The sequence below is a fragment of the Rhopalosiphum maidis genome, chromosome 1, assembly GCF_003676215.2.
Source record: "Rhopalosiphum maidis isolate BTI-1 chromosome 1, ASM367621v3, whole genome shotgun sequence".
Taxonomy (NCBI): Eukaryota; Metazoa; Arthropoda; class Insecta; order Hemiptera; family Aphididae; genus Rhopalosiphum; species Rhopalosiphum maidis.
The window spans coordinates 18,964,515-18,984,067 of NC_040877.1; the positions used below are offsets into that span (position 1 = coordinate 18,964,515).

General features: G+C 26.2%; 4 protein-coding genes and 1 pseudogene across 4 annotated transcripts; 2 read left to right on the forward strand and 3 right to left on the reverse strand.

Moving 5' to 3' along the window:
* Positions 1-29: 29 nt before the first annotated feature.
* LOC113560309 lies at positions 30-1,415 on the reverse strand (annotated as a pseudogene).
* A 731-nt stretch (positions 1,416-2,146) lies between these two features.
* Positions 2,147-2,578, reverse strand: LOC113560318 (trihelix transcription factor ASIL1-like). The gene has a single exon (XM_026966105.1). The coding sequence runs from the start codon at positions 2,576-2,578 to the stop codon at positions 2,147-2,149; it is 432 nt and encodes a 143-aa protein (XP_026821906.1).
* Positions 2,579-4,249: 1,671 nt separating this feature from the next.
* Positions 4,250-11,259, forward strand: LOC113560767 (TM2 domain-containing protein almondex). Its single transcript, XM_026966825.1, has 6 exons — positions 4,250-4,499; positions 4,627-4,712; positions 5,546-5,695; positions 5,754-5,872; positions 10,816-10,959; positions 11,042-11,259. The coding sequence occupies exons 1-6, from the start codon at positions 4,424-4,426 to the stop codon at positions 11,175-11,177; spliced, it is 711 nt and encodes a 236-aa protein (XP_026822626.1). The 5' UTR covers positions 4,250-4,423; the 3' UTR covers positions 11,178-11,259.
* LOC113560765 lies at positions 7,686-9,789 on the forward strand. The gene is made up of 2 exons (XM_026966824.1): positions 7,686-9,641; positions 9,731-9,789. Exon 1 carries the CDS (start codon positions 8,036-8,038, stop codon positions 9,626-9,628), a length of 1,593 nt encoding a protein of 530 aa, XP_026822625.1. The 5' UTR covers positions 7,686-8,035; the 3' UTR covers positions 9,629-9,641; positions 9,731-9,789.
* Positions 11,260-11,395: 136 nt separating the features above from the next.
* Positions 11,396-18,808, reverse strand: LOC113547811 (transcription termination factor 2-like). Its single transcript, XM_026948327.1, has 16 exons — positions 18,020-18,808; positions 17,427-17,592; positions 17,144-17,368; positions 16,490-17,083; positions 16,285-16,426; positions 15,789-15,905; positions 15,501-15,701; positions 15,301-15,426; positions 15,027-15,238; positions 14,759-14,965; positions 13,283-13,488; positions 13,135-13,229; positions 12,913-13,061; positions 12,685-12,846; positions 12,353-12,562; positions 11,396-11,795 (listed from the first exon to the last, which is right to left on the reverse strand). The coding sequence occupies exons 1-16, from the start codon at positions 18,280-18,282 to the stop codon at positions 11,469-11,471; spliced, it is 3,402 nt and encodes a 1,133-aa protein (XP_026804128.1). The 5' UTR covers positions 18,283-18,808; the 3' UTR covers positions 11,396-11,468.
* Positions 18,809-19,553: the final 745 nt, after the last annotated feature.

The window sequence follows — 19,553 nt, forward strand, 5'->3', positions numbered from 1 at the left end:
TATTTAAAATTTTTTTATTTTAAATTAAATTAAATTGTTTTTTTTTTCATTTCTACTTCGAGTCTTTAGATTTCAAGTTTTAATTCTTGCTCTTTTGCCATATATTTTAATTTGGTGTCATGTTCGACAGATGACAAGCATTTCTTGATTGACAAGTTGTTTTTGCAAAGATACCAACTCTAATTTGCTTTCTGCAAGATCTTCAAATCTTTTACCAGCTGAAGTCATGCAATGTTTTTAATTGTTAGCTGCAAATATTTTAGAAGACATTGTAAAACCTATTTAATGTCTACATGCAGTAGAAAATTAATATTTTGTTTAAAATAATAAAAACTCACGTTGTTTTTGATTGCTGTTTAATGTTAATTTTGTACTTTTAGGAGTTGTTCTTAGCATTTTTGTTGAGTTTAAAGAAGACCAGGTTACATTGTTTTGACTATCATCTGATAAACAGTAATTAAAATTTCAATAATGCTATGCACTATCCAATTAAAGTTCTAAAAATTTAGTTTTTTTTTTATAATATTAAGACCTAGATCTACGTTGCTATTGATTTTCGAAAAATCAAAAATATACAAACTATATAGCTCGTTACGGGGATAAATTTAATTTCTTACGACTTTCGTCCTATCTCTCACGGTTTTTCTGGAAAACAGTTCGTAAACGAGATTTTTCATACTTCGTAATTTTTAATTTTCATTCGTGTTTTTTATATACATATTAAGTTCATATCATTTGTTATAATTTAAAAATATTATTCGTGGATACCTGGGTGGTTAGGTATATGAAACTTTTAGTGTAGGTATATTATTATATTTTATACACACAATTCCATTATTATTTTTATGTTGAAATGATTAAATAAAATCATAGTTTACGGGCCCGTTAAAGGTAGTTTATCCACCACTTAATTTTAAGAGAAACTTTAAGTTACAGTTATCCTATAAGTATGACTGTGCAACATTGCAACATAATTTTAAGAGACTGCGCTTAGGTGACATTTAAATTAATTTTAAGTAACACTTAAATTACTATACAAGTATCAACTTATTTATGAAATTGTCTGTGTTATATTAATGCATATTATATCATTTTTTAAATGATTACTCCTAAATTGACTAGGCAAAAGCCTGGCTATCCGACTATACCACCAAAAAAACAGTTTCTTATTGCTATATGGAAATGGTCACTCCAGATTCATATAGGTATAGATACTCTTTATATATTTATTTCCAGCCCCTAAACATACAAACAAGGTTTGGTGTTTACAATTCTAAAATTGAAAAGACTAATATATAGGTAACAGACAATAAATATTAGTTATGGTTTGCTATTCATTATTTTATAGGTCAATTTGTGAAAGATTTGATGTTAGCCGATCACCTGCATTGAAGGCTGTAAAAAGAGTTACTCATTCTTTGGCAAACTTAGCTCCACATTTTATTGTTTGACTAGGCACAGTATAATAATAAACAATCACTATTAATTATTTGTAAAGAAAAAAAAATTAACTAAAAGTATTGGTTTAGTAACATTATATTTGTTCATAGTTAAATATAGGTACTATGAGTTAGATTGTTGGTAAAACTTGCAGAATTTGATTATTATTTTAATTTTAAAAAGATAATTTTTGTTATTGAACCATACACAAGGTACAATAATTACTGGTTTGACTCTTAAATTTATCATACCAATGCTTATACTTATAAGTAATATCAAACTTAATAATTAGGAAAAGCAATATAGAGATCAATATGCTATTTATTTATCAATATAAATGATAATATTTATAAAACAACAACTGTATTAAGTAACATAAAATAAAATACATAACTCTTTGTATATCAGTATAAAATAATAAACTTACAACTTAATAATTAGAAAAATCAATTTAGTCTAGAGATCAATATTACTTCTCTAGAGCCGTCTAACCAATCTTGATAATAAGTCAAAGAGTCTCTTTCTTTTGTTCCATTTTTTCCCTGTTTTTCTCATCTATTGTTTTATTTTTTTCAATAGCTAAAACAACTTTATCCACAGTTGGTATTTGTCTTAATTTTTTTCTTGGCGGTTCACTGCTTATTGTTTCAGAAACATTTAAAACCACGTAGATTATAATTGTTATTATTATTATAATCTACCGTGTTTAAACTGATTCATCATTTGATGAATAATTCCTAACACCTGTGGAAGAAGCAGTAGCAATTGGTTTTATGTATGGTTTTGTTCCATTAACAGAGTCCATAATATTAAAATACACCCATATTCTAGGACCATTTCCTGATTTATTAATATGATCTTTGATCGATTTGTAGGTTCTTTTTAAGTCTGAAAATTTGCTAAGACACTGGGGTCCAGAGACAAAATATTCTTTTTTTGATAGTGAATCAGATATTGCCTGCCAAGTTTTTTTCTGGGAAACTTTCCCAGAACAAAAATCATCTGATCTTTTCTGATACTCTTCAATCAGTAAAAGAATGGCTTCATTTGGCCATTTAAACGCACCAGTTAATTCATTTGTTGTTTCAATTTCATCAGTAGTTGTAGATAGCAATTTATCATTTGACACATTTGACATAGGTTATAATAGTATTAGCTTTTAAGTGAAATAATTTTTCCAATAAATATTTTTGATCTGTAAGTACAGAAATAAAGTTTAGAAAGTAACTAAAGAAAGATTCATAGATTTTATATCATTGAATTCAAATTTAATATATCCATTACAGTGACTCCATAGACACCTAATGTATAGCAAAGGCTTTACCCACTTACCCACATTTTTTAATTTGAGGGATATTAAATATTTATTTCATTAAAAACAAATTACTCAAGAGCATTGTGATAATAAATTAAGTAAAACATTAAATTGTTAATTGTAAGTAATTTATATAGTAAATTATATTCTTTTTTATAAATTAAATTTAAATGTCCTTAGGTTGTAAATAAAAAGATTCAACTTCTTTTATTAAAGGAAACTGAAAATTTGTTAAAGCACCACAGACTTGAAATATCTTAGATGTGTATGGCACTAATTTTGGTGAGATAAATTCTAATATTGAATATATAATATATATATATATATATATATATATCTAAAACACCCAAATGTTTCACAAGTTCTTTGTGAACTGAAGCGAACTGAAATTGTTTTTCTTTATTCCATTAATAAATTGTGGGATTATTCTCATTTTTAGAATCAAATAAATGACAACTGCAAATTCGTGAATTAGAATTTAGATCTTTATCACTTCTCCTAAATAAGAATAAGCAAGTGGTAAAATATATTATATTTAATACAATAGAATAAGTATGAACCTTATTTGTGTTTAATATATTTGTTAAGTTAACAAAGGTTAACAAGTTAGTCAGGTGATTTTTCATAACATAAATCATTGATTTTTATAAAGTACCTAACCACAATTCAATTAAATATGTTTATGATATTCAGGGCCTAAAATACATCTGATTTCTGGGGATACACTTATTAATTTAACTGTTACCTTTGGGCTTTGACAGATTTCTATAGCAAAAGACATCTGTGGAGGTTGTAACTCCTAAAATCACTCTCTTTTATGTACCACTTACTTTACACACTAATATTATTTACATGACACTAGTACTAAAAATACATAAAACATATACAAGTACAAGTTCAAAATATTTTAAATTGTATTGAAATTCATAAATGTTTGTAATTACTTATTTCTGCAATCAAAACTAAAAATATGTTATAAAACTTGGGACACACATTTGTCATTTAAAGGACACACTTTGATTTTGAGGAGACATAGTATTTAAGGCCCTGATGATATGTATAATATTATATAATATACTTTCTTTATATTTTTTAGTGAATTATCTGCCGGAAATCTGAAAAATTGACAGGTTTAACTTTCGCTGTAATGATTGCAGTTCAGCAAAAACAATTCACCATGATTAAACTTAAAAAGTATAATTTAAAGTGGATAATTTAATAAAAATTTATATAAAATGCATACGGTTTTTATATGAAAATCGTTTTGTTTGGAACCAAGCGCTCTTATCAATACGTGATTAGGTTATCGTAACGTCATTACTACCATACTCTATTATCACATTTATCACATTAGACACTTTATCATGATTCGACGGGCAACCATTCTATCTTAAATTGTGCTGGGTAACCACTGACCACCGTATAACCATTATTTTAATCATTCTTTGTTGTCGCATAAATTCCTAAATTATTATACATGATAAAAAATAACATGAAATAATAAAAAAAAATTGTTAATTTGTTAGTCTTGGTTTATTTTGTCATGGTTATTACACAATATCCAAAAGTCTGACTAGAAATATCAGTAGCTTTTAAAATTAATGTATAATTTTCAGATATCTACAAATTTTTGTTTGCCATCACTGTTATGAAGTATTGAAATGAGTTATGAAGTCGCAATATTATCACTGTGCAATAATATTTTTATTTAAACTTATAGTTTACAGCATAGCATCTCAAAATGGTAAATTACAAATCTAACTAGATAAATCTACTACCTAGTTTGTGTATTTAATTTTTAAACCGTTTTTATTAACAAAATCAAAGTTGTGTTCAATCACCATTAATAAATTAAATATATTTCTTCTCAGATGATGACCATGATTTATCATTCTCTAAACAGAAGCAAAAATCAATTCAAACTACAAATTTAAATAATTCAACACATCTCAGGATGGTAGGCATGTTTTATTATTAGCTTATTAAATGCTGGCAGAATTTTGACCGTTGATGTTTAACTTTTATAATAATTATGTAATATACATATAATTATACTATATACTTTTTTTTAAATACCTACTAAGTAGGGCCGAATTTCAATGCAAAGTATATATTTTTTTGGTTGATCTTAGACAATACTTTTCTAGTACACAATTTTATGTTTCATGTTACGGGTACTTTAAAGCTGACACTTTTATTTTGCATTTATTTTACATATTTCAACATTTTTTTCATTTTTGTGGCATTTGTTTTTCAATATCGTATAATTGGTTTTAATGCATATTTGTTCATTATACCATACAAATTTAGCTTATTCATAATATTATTTAAATATAATTATTTTTGTTTAATAAGTTAATCGGGTTTTTTCATACACATTATCAATCATTTGATTTATTTCTATTCAATTTTTATCTTATTTTTACTGTAGAGCATCTCATGTAAGTACTCTGACAAATAAAAAATTATTAGTCAGTTTTTTTTTTAATAAAGTAATAATTATACCTTATTTATAAATTACCAAAATGTATAAAACAAATTTCTAGGGCATCTACTAAAGATATTTTTGGCTAATTTTAGAGGTATTAAGAGCATTTAAATCTTGTCCAAATAAAAAAAAAAGTTTTATCAGCATTACTATTTTATTTTATTAATATTTATGTTTTGTGTCTATCTTAGTATCTTATAAATATAATTTGTAAAACCATTATTGAAAATGGAAATGTAGACAAAATTAGAATGTATTTTAAAAACTTACAAATATTCTGTAATAAATTTTTGTGTTTAAAGATACGTCACGAAGATGATTTGGAACGTATAGTCTCTGAACACAAAGCTTGTTCAAGTATGCCATATTCAAGTATCAGTTGTCATATGAATACAACATGTGTGTATGGGAATCAAACAATAGCCATATGCAAAGCCAATGTGGATTGTCTGGTATATAGTATGTTTTAAATTTTGATTTTTTTATAATTATATATGTATTTTTTTTTAGGGTGAAAATACATTTGCTAAAAACTTGACTTGTCGGTTTTGTTATCAGACTGAGTTTTGGGAATATGAATGTGTGAAAAAAGTTTGTAACTCTGCTGCTTCTCCACCAGCTTTTTACAGGTTATAATTTATTAAACATTTTTATTGTTAATACTATTCATCAGTTTTAGATATAAATTACTAAATTATAAAAAAAAATAAAAACATTTTTACTTTTTGCAAAATGGGAATTGATTAACTTAATGAATATATTTTTTATTAATATTAATCCTACTATTTATCATTAGATTCAAATGTTTACAAAATATGTCAAAATTGCAAAAATTTGCAAGGAATTTTGAAATTGAAAACTCATTTTTTTTTCACAACATTTTTGTGATTTATACCTAAGATTAAAAAACCTAACATAAAGTTCTCCATAACTTTTTCTTCGAATAACTGTAAAAAAAAATTCTAGATCAATATAGAAAAAATTTTATACGCTCATAAAATTTAATTTTTTACAAAATCGCATAAAATAATGATATAAGACAATTTAAATATAGCTAATAATAATATATCCTACTAATTATCCTAGACTGACAAATCATCTCTGTTCAGAATTGATTTTCTTATACAATGATTCATGTCATTGCATTCAAATTGAATAAATCCATTATAATGACCTACTTTCTATCTCTACTATACAGCAGAACAAAACCCACTTGCCAACCTTTTTTAAAATAATAGTAGAAGAATTTGAAAAAAAATTATGGATCTTCGTTTCCAGTACACCATATAAAACTAATTGCTCCCATAAATAAAATTAATAAATTATTTATAAAATAATTAGAAAATGTATTATAATAATGAATTTCAAAAATATAAATGCATAGATTTATAGGTTAATTAATTATCGTATTAAATTTCATTTTTTGTATTGGTTTGAATGAAGTAGGAAATAAAATAATGGAAGCCAGCAATAAACTAATATATTATGATATAAAATGTAGTTTTTCATTTTCTTAAATAGATCATCTATCACGAGCTTAATACCATAATTACAGGAACAATATGAGGGCACCACTAATACAACTATACGGGGTGATTTTTTTTTACATATATTCAATTTTTTAAGTTTTTTACTTTTTTAAACAACATAGCTTTAATTTCATATTCTAGAGTAGAATATTTTTCTGAGTGTTTTGATACATAAAAATCGAATTTAGTGCCAGTAGTTTATGAGTTATACATTTTTTAAGTATAGACAAACATAGTAGTGGACAAAAATTTTGCGTTGTTACCCAGTACCACTCCACTCTGCGCATCAAAACTTAAAATACTTATAATTCATAAACTACTCCCCCTAAATTCAATTTTTATGTATCAAAACAAAACTCAGAAAAATATATAAGTAAAGGAAAAAAAATATTTAAAAATATAATTTTGTTTTTTTTAACAAATTGAAATTATGTAAAAATTGTTTTCAAAAACATGAATACTTTATGAAATAATGAGTGGTTTGTGATAAAAGAATTACCCTGTATAGCAAAGCGATACATTTTATAACAAATAGCCCAGTCAAATTAGACCAAAAATCGACAAAGTTTGGAACTAATTCCACGAAAGCTGGAGTTTAATTTTTTTTTTAGATCATACCTTACTTATAAACATACTAAAAGTCCTGACACCTACCCCTTGTGCGTAGCCCCCCACCCCTCTTCAAAGGGTGGCGCACCCCTTTCACTTGTTTCGCTTATAACTCGTTAGATTTTTAACTTACGATAAAAATACCCATGACCAAAATTAAAGACCATACAATTTACCATAGACTTGTGCTACTTTTAATATATATATGTTGCGATAAGTGTTATTTTTTTAAAAAATATAAAAAATAATTTTTTTTTATCTTTTTTTTTATTGTGTTTTAGCCAAAACCGTCAATGATACGCTGAAATGACCTATGACAAAAGTTAACGAGCATATTATTTTACATAATGTAATGTTAAATTATATTAATAATTTTAATTATTGTAAGTCGTACATTTGAAATAGTCGTATAATTTTATAAAATATACAGTATGAATAATGTCATTGGATTATATTAACGTGTATATTATATTATTTATATTATCGCAATGGTTGTAAAAGATATAATTCGTAGAATCGGAATTGTTGTGGATGGTGAGCCGGCCATAGTACACGTGTACACAAACAGGGTTTCAATGAACGTTGAATCTTGAGGGGATCTATTGTTGTATTGTAATTAATTGTTATAAAGCACAAGAAGTCGGCCAACAGACGATGAACAATGTTATAGGTGATAATTTTAGTGATGTCAAGTTACAACGAGCAAATCGCGTAGTCCCTTTAGATTTTGCTAAAAAACTAACGGTTTGTATTAGAGATGACATTTTTTCAATTGATCCTTTATTACTCTTCCAAAGAATAATGATAAGAGTTAAGACTGACGAAGAGCTCAAAGAATGTTTTGAATACGAGTTATCACCTATTCCTCTTTCATTGTTCGACGAATCAGGTCAAATGCGAAAATCTAAAAAATCAATTTTATATGATGTGTTTCTAACTACAACAAACACATACAATGTTCTGGACAAAAATGTTATTGTAGTAATCGATGGAGGTTTCTTATTGCATCGTGTTGTATGGCCTTCAACTTCGACGTATGGAAATATCATAGAAAATTATATAAGCTACGTGAAAAGACACTATGGATCTAACTGCATAGTTGTATTTGATGGATACGCAAATACCGAATTAAATATTAAAAATTCAGAAAGACAGCGACGAAAAAATATGTATACGAGTACAAACATAATTTTTGAAGAGTCAATGGATGTACTAACCACTCAAGAAAAATTTTTATCCAACACCGAGAACAAAATAAGGCTTATAACAATGTTGACTGAAAAGTTTTTGACTTCGGGTATTCTTGTTCATCAAGCCGAAGATGACGCTGATTTACTTATTGTCAATACAGCTATACGAAACACCGACGATAATATCCAAGTAGTGGTCATAGGAGAGGATATTGATTTACTTATACTGTTATTAACATTAAGTCCTCCAAAAAACACAATAATATTCGAAAAACCGGGTAGAGGAAAAATAGAAACAAGATCTTATGCTGTTGGAAGTTTACAAGAACATTTTAAAAATGAGATTCAATATTTTATGTTTATCCATGCGGTGGGTGGATGTGATACTACTTCGTCATTATTTCAGACAGGCAAAATAAAACACCTGAAAACAGTTCAAAAACACCCGGAATTACACGATTCATTATTAATATTTAATAATGAATCGTCATCGCCCGAAGAAATTGAATGTGCTGGAGAAAAATATCTTTTAGCATTATATAAAGCTCCAGCCCATATTACATCTTTAAATAATTTAAGACATCATATTTTTCACAAAACCGCAGCTTCCAACAAAAAACAAGTACAACTAGCTAGACTTCCGCCTACTATCGATGCGGCACGAGAACATTTACATAGAGTGTATTTGCAAATACAGTTGTGGCGTGGTAATAGATTAAATCCACAGAATTGGGGATGGAAAGAAGATAATGGCAAACTAAATCCAGTTTTCACGAAAAAGCCACCAGCGCCGGATACTCTTTTAAAAGTGATCAGTTGTGCCTGCGCAAAAACATGTGAACAAAATTGTAGCTGTCGAAAAGCAGGATTGCTATGCTCGGTTATATGCAAGCATTGTCACGGAGGTTCATGTTTAAATCAGCAACCGATCATAGATGATGTAGAAGAGGACCATATTGATGACAACTTTGAGGACAATATCGATGAAATATTTTTAATTGGAAATCAAAAAGAAGAAACCAACACACCGACAATAAAAAAAATTAGACCCACATAATATAATTAATAAGGTACTGTATGATTTTAATAATTCAATACATAATATAATTTAAATAATTAAATATGAAAATATTAAGTATATTAATTAATTTTGTTTCAGGACCCAAAACCCAACACTATTTTTATATTTAACTTCATAGCTTATAGTCTGAAAAAATAAAAATAAATGTATAATTTCCAATTTTTGTAAATATTTTATAAATTACTGTATGTAATTAATAGTTTCATAATTAACTTTTTTTTTATTTCAATTTTATAAATATGTATGTAAAATAAAATAATGTATTTTCATTGTAAATTTTATGGTCTTTAATTTTAGTCATAGGTATTTTTATCGTAAGTTGAAAAGCTAACTAGTTATAAGCGAAAACAGTGAAAGGGGCGCGCCACCCTTTGAAGAGGGGTGGAGGGCTACGCACAAGGGGTAGGTGTCAAGACTTTTAGTATGTTCATAAATAAGGTATAAACTGCTCATATACCGAAATTCAGCTTTCGACATTTTTTTTTTAGTATATTGTAATTAGATTTCTGATTCTTATATTTTGTAATTGTCAACAAATTGTTCAATTACATCGTCACTTTTTATATAAAAAACATTTTTACTTATGCTAATTAAAATTGTTAAAATAATTTAACGTTATCTTATGTAAAATAATATGCTCGTTAACTTTTGTCATAGGTCATTTCAGCGTATCATTGACGGTTTTGGCTAAAACACAATAAAAAAAAAGATAAAAAAAAATTATTTTTTATATTTTTTAAAAAAATAACACTTATCGCAACATATATATATTAAAAGTAGCACAAGTCTATGGTAAATTGTATGGTCTTTAATTTTGGTCATGGGTATTTTTATCGTAAGTTAAAAATCTAACGAGTTATAAGCGAAACAAGTGAAAGGGGTGCGCCACCCTTTGAAGAGGGGTGGGGGGCTACGCACAAGGGGTAGGTGTCAGGACTTTTAGTATGTTTATAAGTAAGGTATGATCTAAAAAAAAAATTAAACTCCAGCTTTCGTGGAATTAGTTCCGAACTTTTTCCTAATTTGACTGGGCTAAAACAAGTACCAAAATTATTAATATTCTTAACTTCATATCTATTTATTCAGACTAGGTAGATGTCTTTTTGAAGATTAAATAAAAATAATAATAATAAGAAATATAAATAAATTTTTGTTTATTATAGGGCTAATTGTACAGTTAACAGAGATGTTTTGTGTTTGGGAAGAAGAACATTTTTAAAAAGATTGCGCTGCAATTGGACAGGTGGTCATCGGTGGTCTACTGCTTTAATTTTGAGTATTACACTTGGAGGATTTGGTATAGATAGGTATTACATGTATATTATTTTAAGTGATTAAAACTGAAATTTTATTTAAAAATACATTTTAATTTTCTTTTTTGTTAATTAGGTTTTACTTGGGACATTGGCAAGAAGGCATAGGCAAACTATTCAGTTTTGGAGGTCTTGGTGTTTGGACACTTATTGATGTATTATTAATATCTATTAGATACCTTGGTCCGGCAGATGGTTCTCTATACTTATAAGAAAATGTTTAAATATTGGTTGTTTTTAAATTTGCATTGATGTAAATAATTTAAAATTATTAAAAATATTCTATTTTGTTAATGTGTAGTTAATTATTTATTTAAATTCCGCAGAAAAAACATAAAACTATAATAAATAAATAATACATTTCTATAGTCATTTTTTTTATTTAAAAACTTATAATAAATGTAATTTGAAAAAAATTTTGAACATTTGTTTCTAATAATTCAAATCATAAAAAATGTTACAACAACTTAATTTTAATGTAAAATTATAAAATATAAATTTCACTAAGTTTTGACTTTATTAGGGTTTATATTAAATATTTGTTTAAGGTCTTCTAAAGTAATCTTAGTACCTTCTACATTACTATAACCACCAAAAATATTATTAGCAATTTCAAGCTTATGAGTTTGAATTGTCTGAATTGATGCTTCAATGGTATTACTACAAATAAACTTGTACACATTGACTGGTTTTTTCTGACCAACTCTGTAAACCCGATCACAGGCTTGTGCTTCAAGTTGGGGATTCCAATGAATGTCCACCAAAAACAAATGGTTAGCAACTACTAAATTGAGACCAACACCACCAGCATTTAATGACAGTAATAAAATCTGTAGAAAAATTAAATTACAATATAAATATATAATATTAAAATAAGTGGCCATTCATACAAATATTGCATTAAGGTAAAAAAAATTATCAAAAACACCCAACAATGTTTAGATCATGTTAAAAGCGTATTTTTAAGTTATAGTATCCTATATTTTAAGATTTTTGGCTAAACCATGACTACCATAATATTATTGAAAATTAGGTTTCAAATCTACCATCATTTTTATCATTTATAAATAATGATACTTAAAATATTTTAAAGATGTTAAGAATTAAAATAGTAACACCACATAAATAAAAAATAATATGATAAACATTCATTAATTACAAAATACAAATATTACCTTAAAATTAATAAGGTTAGGTTAGAATAGTATATTTATCATGATATCAAAAATACTTTAAAATATTTACTATAATTTTATAATTGCCTTGGCAATTAATGTACTAATAATGTAGCCTTACTAACCCAGAAGTATAATTTAAAGCTAGATAAAACTATAATAATTTATATTTTATAGTAATTATAACATTTGATATAAAATTATTTTTATACCTTTGGTCCACCATTGACTTTATTAAATTCACTAATTATTTTGTGTCTATGCAGAACAGGAACAGCTCCACTGAATATCTCTGTTTTAACATTATACTGAGATAATTGTTTATTTACAAGATTTAATACGCTCGGCCATTGGGAAACAATAACTGCTTTATCTTCTGTATATAATACCTTTTCCTTAACCATATCACAAACAGCTTTTATCTGAAAGGAATAAATCATTGTGCAAGTATAATATACAAGCTAAACAGATATTTCTACAATAAAATTGAAAAAATTATGTGGAACCACAAAAATCTTTTAAAGTTTAATTATTGTTTTCATACTTTTGAACTAATCCATGTTTCTTTAAAAATTACATTACTATTTTCAATAGCATCTTCTTCAACACTCGGAACACCTATAGACATTCGACTCAAGTGGTCTACTATATCTACATCCCCGATATCTTGTATGCCATCAACCTTAAGACTTTCATCTTCCAACATCTATAATAATAAAATTATTATACTTTTATTTAACAATTAAATTATCATTAAATAAATAAGACATACATTTTTCAACAAACACGGATGACAACATAGCTGCCTTAATCGCAAAATTAATACTAAGATATGATGAGCTTGAATGTTTTTGTTATTTAAAAACTGTTTGAATAATTTATCCAATTCAGGATGATCTTTAAAAATATTGTCACTATTTTCTTATAAAATAAAAAAAATAATTAAAATTTATTATTATTATTAAAAGATAAACATTTTTTCAGTGTTGCTTACGACTTAAATATTTAGCTTTGTTATTCACTGGAAAACCATGTTCGATAGCATTTTCTTTATCAGCTTTTTCATATAGATACTTGGCAAACAGCGTACTAAAATTTTTTTTAAATGAGTAAAGGCAATTACTGAAAAGAATTTAACCAACCTCGAGAATTGCAAAACTTTTTCATAGGCATTTTTTTCTTCATCAAATAAGTCAACTTTGATTATATTAAATGTTTTAGGTGGTAAATCAAATGATGTAGTTTCTTTTAACTCATCTTTAGTACGTCTTAACATAAGTGCTTTAACTAATAATGAAAGTCGGTTTTTACCAGCATCATCATTATTACCTACCCATCGTTTCCAAACCTGTAAGTAAAATTGATTATTTTAAAATTAATTTCACAAAAATATAATTCAAAATAATCATACATTTAGTACAGAGTTGTACATTTATTATTATTAAAATATTAAACTATTTATAAGAGAAAATAGTTTGATGGATTAAAATTTAAAAACTATTTTAAAATTATTTTAGTTTAATTATAAACACATATGGAGATCTACTACATTATTATTCCTCAAATAATTTGAATAAAATAGCTAATAAACTATTTTAAAGAGAATTTGAGGTATTTTTATTTTTATGAATAAATTACTTTAGAAATAATTAAATGAATAAATTGTTTGTTTATATATGGTCAATAATCTAAAACACACTGATTAAGAATACTATTTAGAGGATGTCATATCAGCATGTGTTGTCTACGTCTTACACACGTACGACATAGTACATTTTCGTTCACCAGTTTCAATAATGTGCTTTTAGTTTTAATATTAGAGTGAATTGACCTATTATCAAACTTTTAAGTAAGAACATTATCTGTGTTCTCTCGTTGGCTTTTTATGATATTTGAATTTGTAGGTGAGTTATGAGTATGAAATTATTAAATATTTGAAAATGATCATAATTTATTTAAAAATTAAAATATCATAAAAAGCCAACGAAAGAACACAAATAATGTTTTTACTTAAAACTTTGATAATAGGTCAATTTGCTTTAATATTAAAACTAAAAGCACACTTATGAAACTGATGGAAACTGGTGAACGAAAATTTACTATGTCGTACATGTGTACAACGGAGACAACACATGCGGGTGAGATATCCTCTTAAAAGGTATTATTTTTACTTACAAAATATCTAGTATCTAATAAAATTAGGACCATATTTATATTTAATGAATAGAATAAACAAAATAGAGATGGGAACACTATAAAAAAACATAATAAATTACAATTCTTAGTTTAAACTTAGTAACAGTATTTTGCAATAATAAGAAATGATCTTTAAAACATGTTAAATACAACTGTACACAAATACACAATACAACTGATAAATTATAAGTTACTGTTGTTATAAGTATATGAAATAATTTAATATTAATATTCCATATAATTAAGAAATAAAGGAGAAAATGTATAAAAAATAAAAATATCCTATTTTAACCAAATACTCAACATTTATAGTGTTGCTATAAAATAAATAAATTAGCAACACCTGAATTATTTATATGAATATATTATTATATAGGTTTATCATTGTTTAATAGGATTTATAATTAAAAACTTATACTAACTGGCCAATCATCAAAAGGGCGACACTTAATAAATTTCAATAATGCATAAAAATCAGCTTCTTTATTATGAATAGGTGTTCCAGTTAATGCCCATCGATTTATACCAGAAAGTGAACTTATTGCTACAGAAGTTTGACTTTTATGATTTCGAATTGTGTGGGCTTCATCTAGAATGATTCTGCACCATTTTATTTGAAATAATGGGCTCTATAAAAACGAACTAGTTAACACAATCATTTTAACATTTTTTAATAAAATAGGTACTAACTGTTTTATTATTATTCTTTTGGTCCCACATAACTGTAGCGTATGTAGTAATAACTATATGTTTTTTAGCTAATCGTCTAGCAGAAGACTCTCTATTTGGTCCATGATATTTAACAACATCCAAAACTCTCGGCTTTACTTTAGATTTTACTTCGTTTTCCCATTGACTAATTAATGATGATGGGCATATAATAAGGGTTTCTCCTTTAAAAACTGAAAAATCAAGAATTAAAAAATAATTTAATACTTAGTGTAAGTAATTAATAAATTTATACAATTGAGATTTGAGTCTACAAAAGAATCATCTGTATCAGAATCTTCATCTTGGCTTTTCTGAGCTTCATAAGTTTTAAGAATTAGAGAAATCATTGTTAAAGTTTTTCCTAAACCCATATCATCAGCTGAAAAATTTTACAAAAATTAATGTTGATATTTAAGAACTGTTTAGAGTACATAATATATGTTATTAATATACCTAAAATACCCCCGCGTGGTTTTTGACTCTCTCTCCACATCAGCCAAGCTATAGCATGTTTTTGGTGGGGCATAAGCTCCACTTTAAGTTTTTGTGGGTCATCAGCTAAAACACTGGTAGATGGACAGGTTCCTAATGATTTGTGCAAACTATTAAGGACATCTAATGTCATAGTTTGCTGTGTGTGATAAGTATTCAAAGCTACAAAAAACAATAAAATGGTTTGTTTTATTTTTTTTAATTTAGAAATAGTTATTTATGCAATAAGTAAAATATATTTAAAAATACCTTTGTCGCCCATGGCATTAATGTCAATATTACCAGCAGCCTTTTTTGATAATGCATTATTAATATCTAATGTTTTTAAATTATTCAAATGAGGTTTTTGAAGTAATTTTGAATCATCTGTATAGTTTTAATGCAAAAATAAATTATTAGTTAATTATATTTATAGTAAATTTTCAGAGAGATCAGGACTGCGCAGCAAGCAAAAACTTGTCATTTCCTAATACTACAATACAACGACTATAGCCTACTTATCACCTGTTAATTTAGAGTGAGGCCAAGTTATACAATGTCACATTTTATTGTAGTAATTATGATTCATAAACTTATATTCTACTACATTTTGCATCGCACTATCATTTACTACATTAATAAAATAATTTTAGTCGCAGAGAGGAGATTTTTAATAGAGCACCCACATTTCTTTTATTTATAAGCGTGAAGTAGTCTTGGTCTCTCGGTGAATTTACTATAGTTGGCTAAAAAAACAATTCTAAACCTGGGTAATCTTCCAATTTTTTAAGTACATTATTTAATTGTATTCTTGTATCTTTAAGTGCACTTTCTTCTTTAATTATAGCTTTTTTTAATTTATAACCTCCATCAGGTAATAAATTTAAATTTGTAATTTTCATAGTATTCTAAAATTAAAGTAAAATCATTTTAATCAAAGATAAAAATATATATTTTTTTTATCTACTAACTTTCATATTTGCAATATTTTTTGTAAATCGTCTTAAAATTTCTTCTAATCTTATTTTTTCCATTTTCAGAGATTGAAAATCACTACTACTTGTCAATTTTTTTGTATTATCAATAGAAATATCTTTTGACAATACAGAAGGCTTTTTATCAAATTTTTCACCAGTTAAATCAATTGTTAAATTATGATGTTTTGGTAAACATACTTTAGGTGTTTTTGGACTATCATCAATTAAATCAATTGTTTCAATTATTTTCTCATTTTTTTTAATCTTTGATGTTTGTTCTATGTTTACTTCATCAGATTTTGGATATTCTAAAATACTACTCTGAGATATTGGATCATGTAAAGAATAAATAGTGTTTGAAAATTTCAAGTCATCAATAAATGGTCGGTTTTGTTTAGAAGACGTAACAGTTGATTTTTGATGTACAGAAATATCAGAATCAGAATCACTAGGTCCAATTAAAGATAAATCATTCAATTTTGTTTCAATATGATATTCTTCATCAACATTCTTAGGTATTTGAAGTTTTTGATGCGGTGAATTTTTAACATTTTCTTCAGTATCCGATTCTAAAATTAAATTGGTTTCCTAAAAAATATTATAAATAATAAGCTTTTAAAAAAATGATAAAACTATTAAAAATCTTACATTAAAGATATCACTCTTTGACATGGTTTGACTTTCTTTACTAGAGTCTAAGATTAAAGCTTGTTTGGTTATAAACTTTCTAGGCGGTTTAAAAGATTCTTTAGCTATAATACTTGTTGTATCAATAGGCTTATCCATATATTCTTCAAGTAAACATTCTTCACCACTTTCATCTGATTCTATTAAAGATCGACTTTTGTTAGATGAAGAATTGTCACTTGATTCCTAAATAACAAGGTAAATATCAACATTCAAATATAAATAAATGGGAATAAAAACTTACATTAAAATTACTATTTTTTGATTTTTCATCATCACTTGATTGTAATATATTTCTATACTTAGCCATATTTCTTTTTGAAGGTTTGAACATAGATTCATTTATTGAGTCATCAGGAGAAGTTGTTTTATCATGATATTTAAAAGGTTGTTTTTTATCTCTACTACTTCTAAAAACAAAAATTAAAAATTATATACAAATTTTAAATTGCATGAGGTATTTATGCAATACATTGGAAATAGTAAGAAAATCTAAACTAAAATATTAATAACAATAAAATAGAATAATAAAAATAAATGTTTAAAAAATGTTGTTCATCAAAACATATTTTTGTACATATGTGCATTTTGTATAATTTACCAATATTAAATTGGTAACTAATAACTAATATTATAATAATATTTGTTTGTTTGATTGCTAGTAAATTGGTTTATGAAATAACTTAATTTGAATGTATTAGATCTAACTTCAATGTAGCTTTAGATCTAAAAATAGCCAGTTCTTATTTTTTATTTTTTATTGCACAAGCACCACTCTTAAACATTTTTAATAGAAATTGTAATTACACAACAATTATGTCTTAAATTTAAACTTACTGGTCCGACACTTCTGAAGCAGACGTATCAGACAATCTAAATAATGTTCTGTCAGATTGAATATGTGCAGAATCATTTTTAACATTTGATCCGTTTAGAGTGGGTGTTTGGCGTCTGCGGCGAGAAAACGCTTTCTCCGCTCGAGCACTATCCATTTGAGGATTTGTAGAATCTCCATCGTTGCTATCATCAGATGATTCGGACATTAATCTTCTCGCAAATCTACTTGTGAGTTTTGAAGAGGTAGAACGTGAAGATTTCATATTTGAGACATGAATTTACAAAGTAGTGCGATAATTTGATTACTGTACTATACGGATTTTAAGCTTAGATTCTGAACGATCCACCATAAAAGGAATAAAAATCGTCCGTCCAGATAAAAAAAACAAAATGTTTATCACTGAAGAGTAAAGACACAAAGTACGAAATAAAATTATATAAATAATAGTTTCAAGTTAAAATTTTTTCCTAATGCTGAGTCAACTGTATCACTGTGATCTGTGTAGTGTGTATAGCCATGTACGAACATTAAACAGTAAACACAACATTAAACTCTGAAGTCTGAACTCGCAAAGTACTAAAATGTACTATAACTACTATACAACCATGGATGTTGACATGTTGTCGATGTTGAGCCGTTGAGGTTGACTGTTGAATAATGTTGATGTATAATGAATAATGTTGAAGATGTAGGATTTTTCCATTTCCATTTTTCTTATTTACTAATCCTGGTTGAATGTTAACCGTTGCCGTTTGATTTCAAATTCGACCAATCAACGAACAAATATATAATTTAATAAATCAAAACCACACCACTATAGTAATACAATCACACATAGAACATGATAAGACTTTACCCCGAATTTCATGGTAATAAGTTATTTTGTGGTAATAATATGTAAACAAGCTGATAACCGATGGTTTATATACAGTCTTAGAAGATATTCCCCCGCGCTTTTTTAAATATTATCTTATCTAATAGACTAAAAAACAATTTCCTCAATATTCAAATTTATTTAATAAGATTATTTGTTTATTATTATTTATAATATATTACTCCTGTATATATATTGACATATTGTAAACATAATATTTTATATGTTTTTTTATATATGCATTTCGTATTTATAATAAATACACATTTTTAAGTATACAATCTTATTTAAAATATGAAAATTTTACCAACTATACAACAGTAAAACAGTTAAAGAAAAACAAATTATCATAACATCCTATTCAGAGTTGTATTATTATGTCCATGACAATATCACCATAGGCGCAAATCGCAGGGGTGCTAACTGCTAAGGCCCTAAGGGTGCTGAGCATCTTGAATTTTAATGCTAGCACCACGAATCCTGTGATTATAATATAGTACTTCTACCATAATATTTTTATAATAATAACATTTATTAAAAATTCAAATACAGATTTATTTAATTATTTATATTAATAATAATATAATAAGCCGAGTTTACGTCTGGATATAGTATATACTGCTATGACGTATAAAATACATTATATTATATCGTAATTA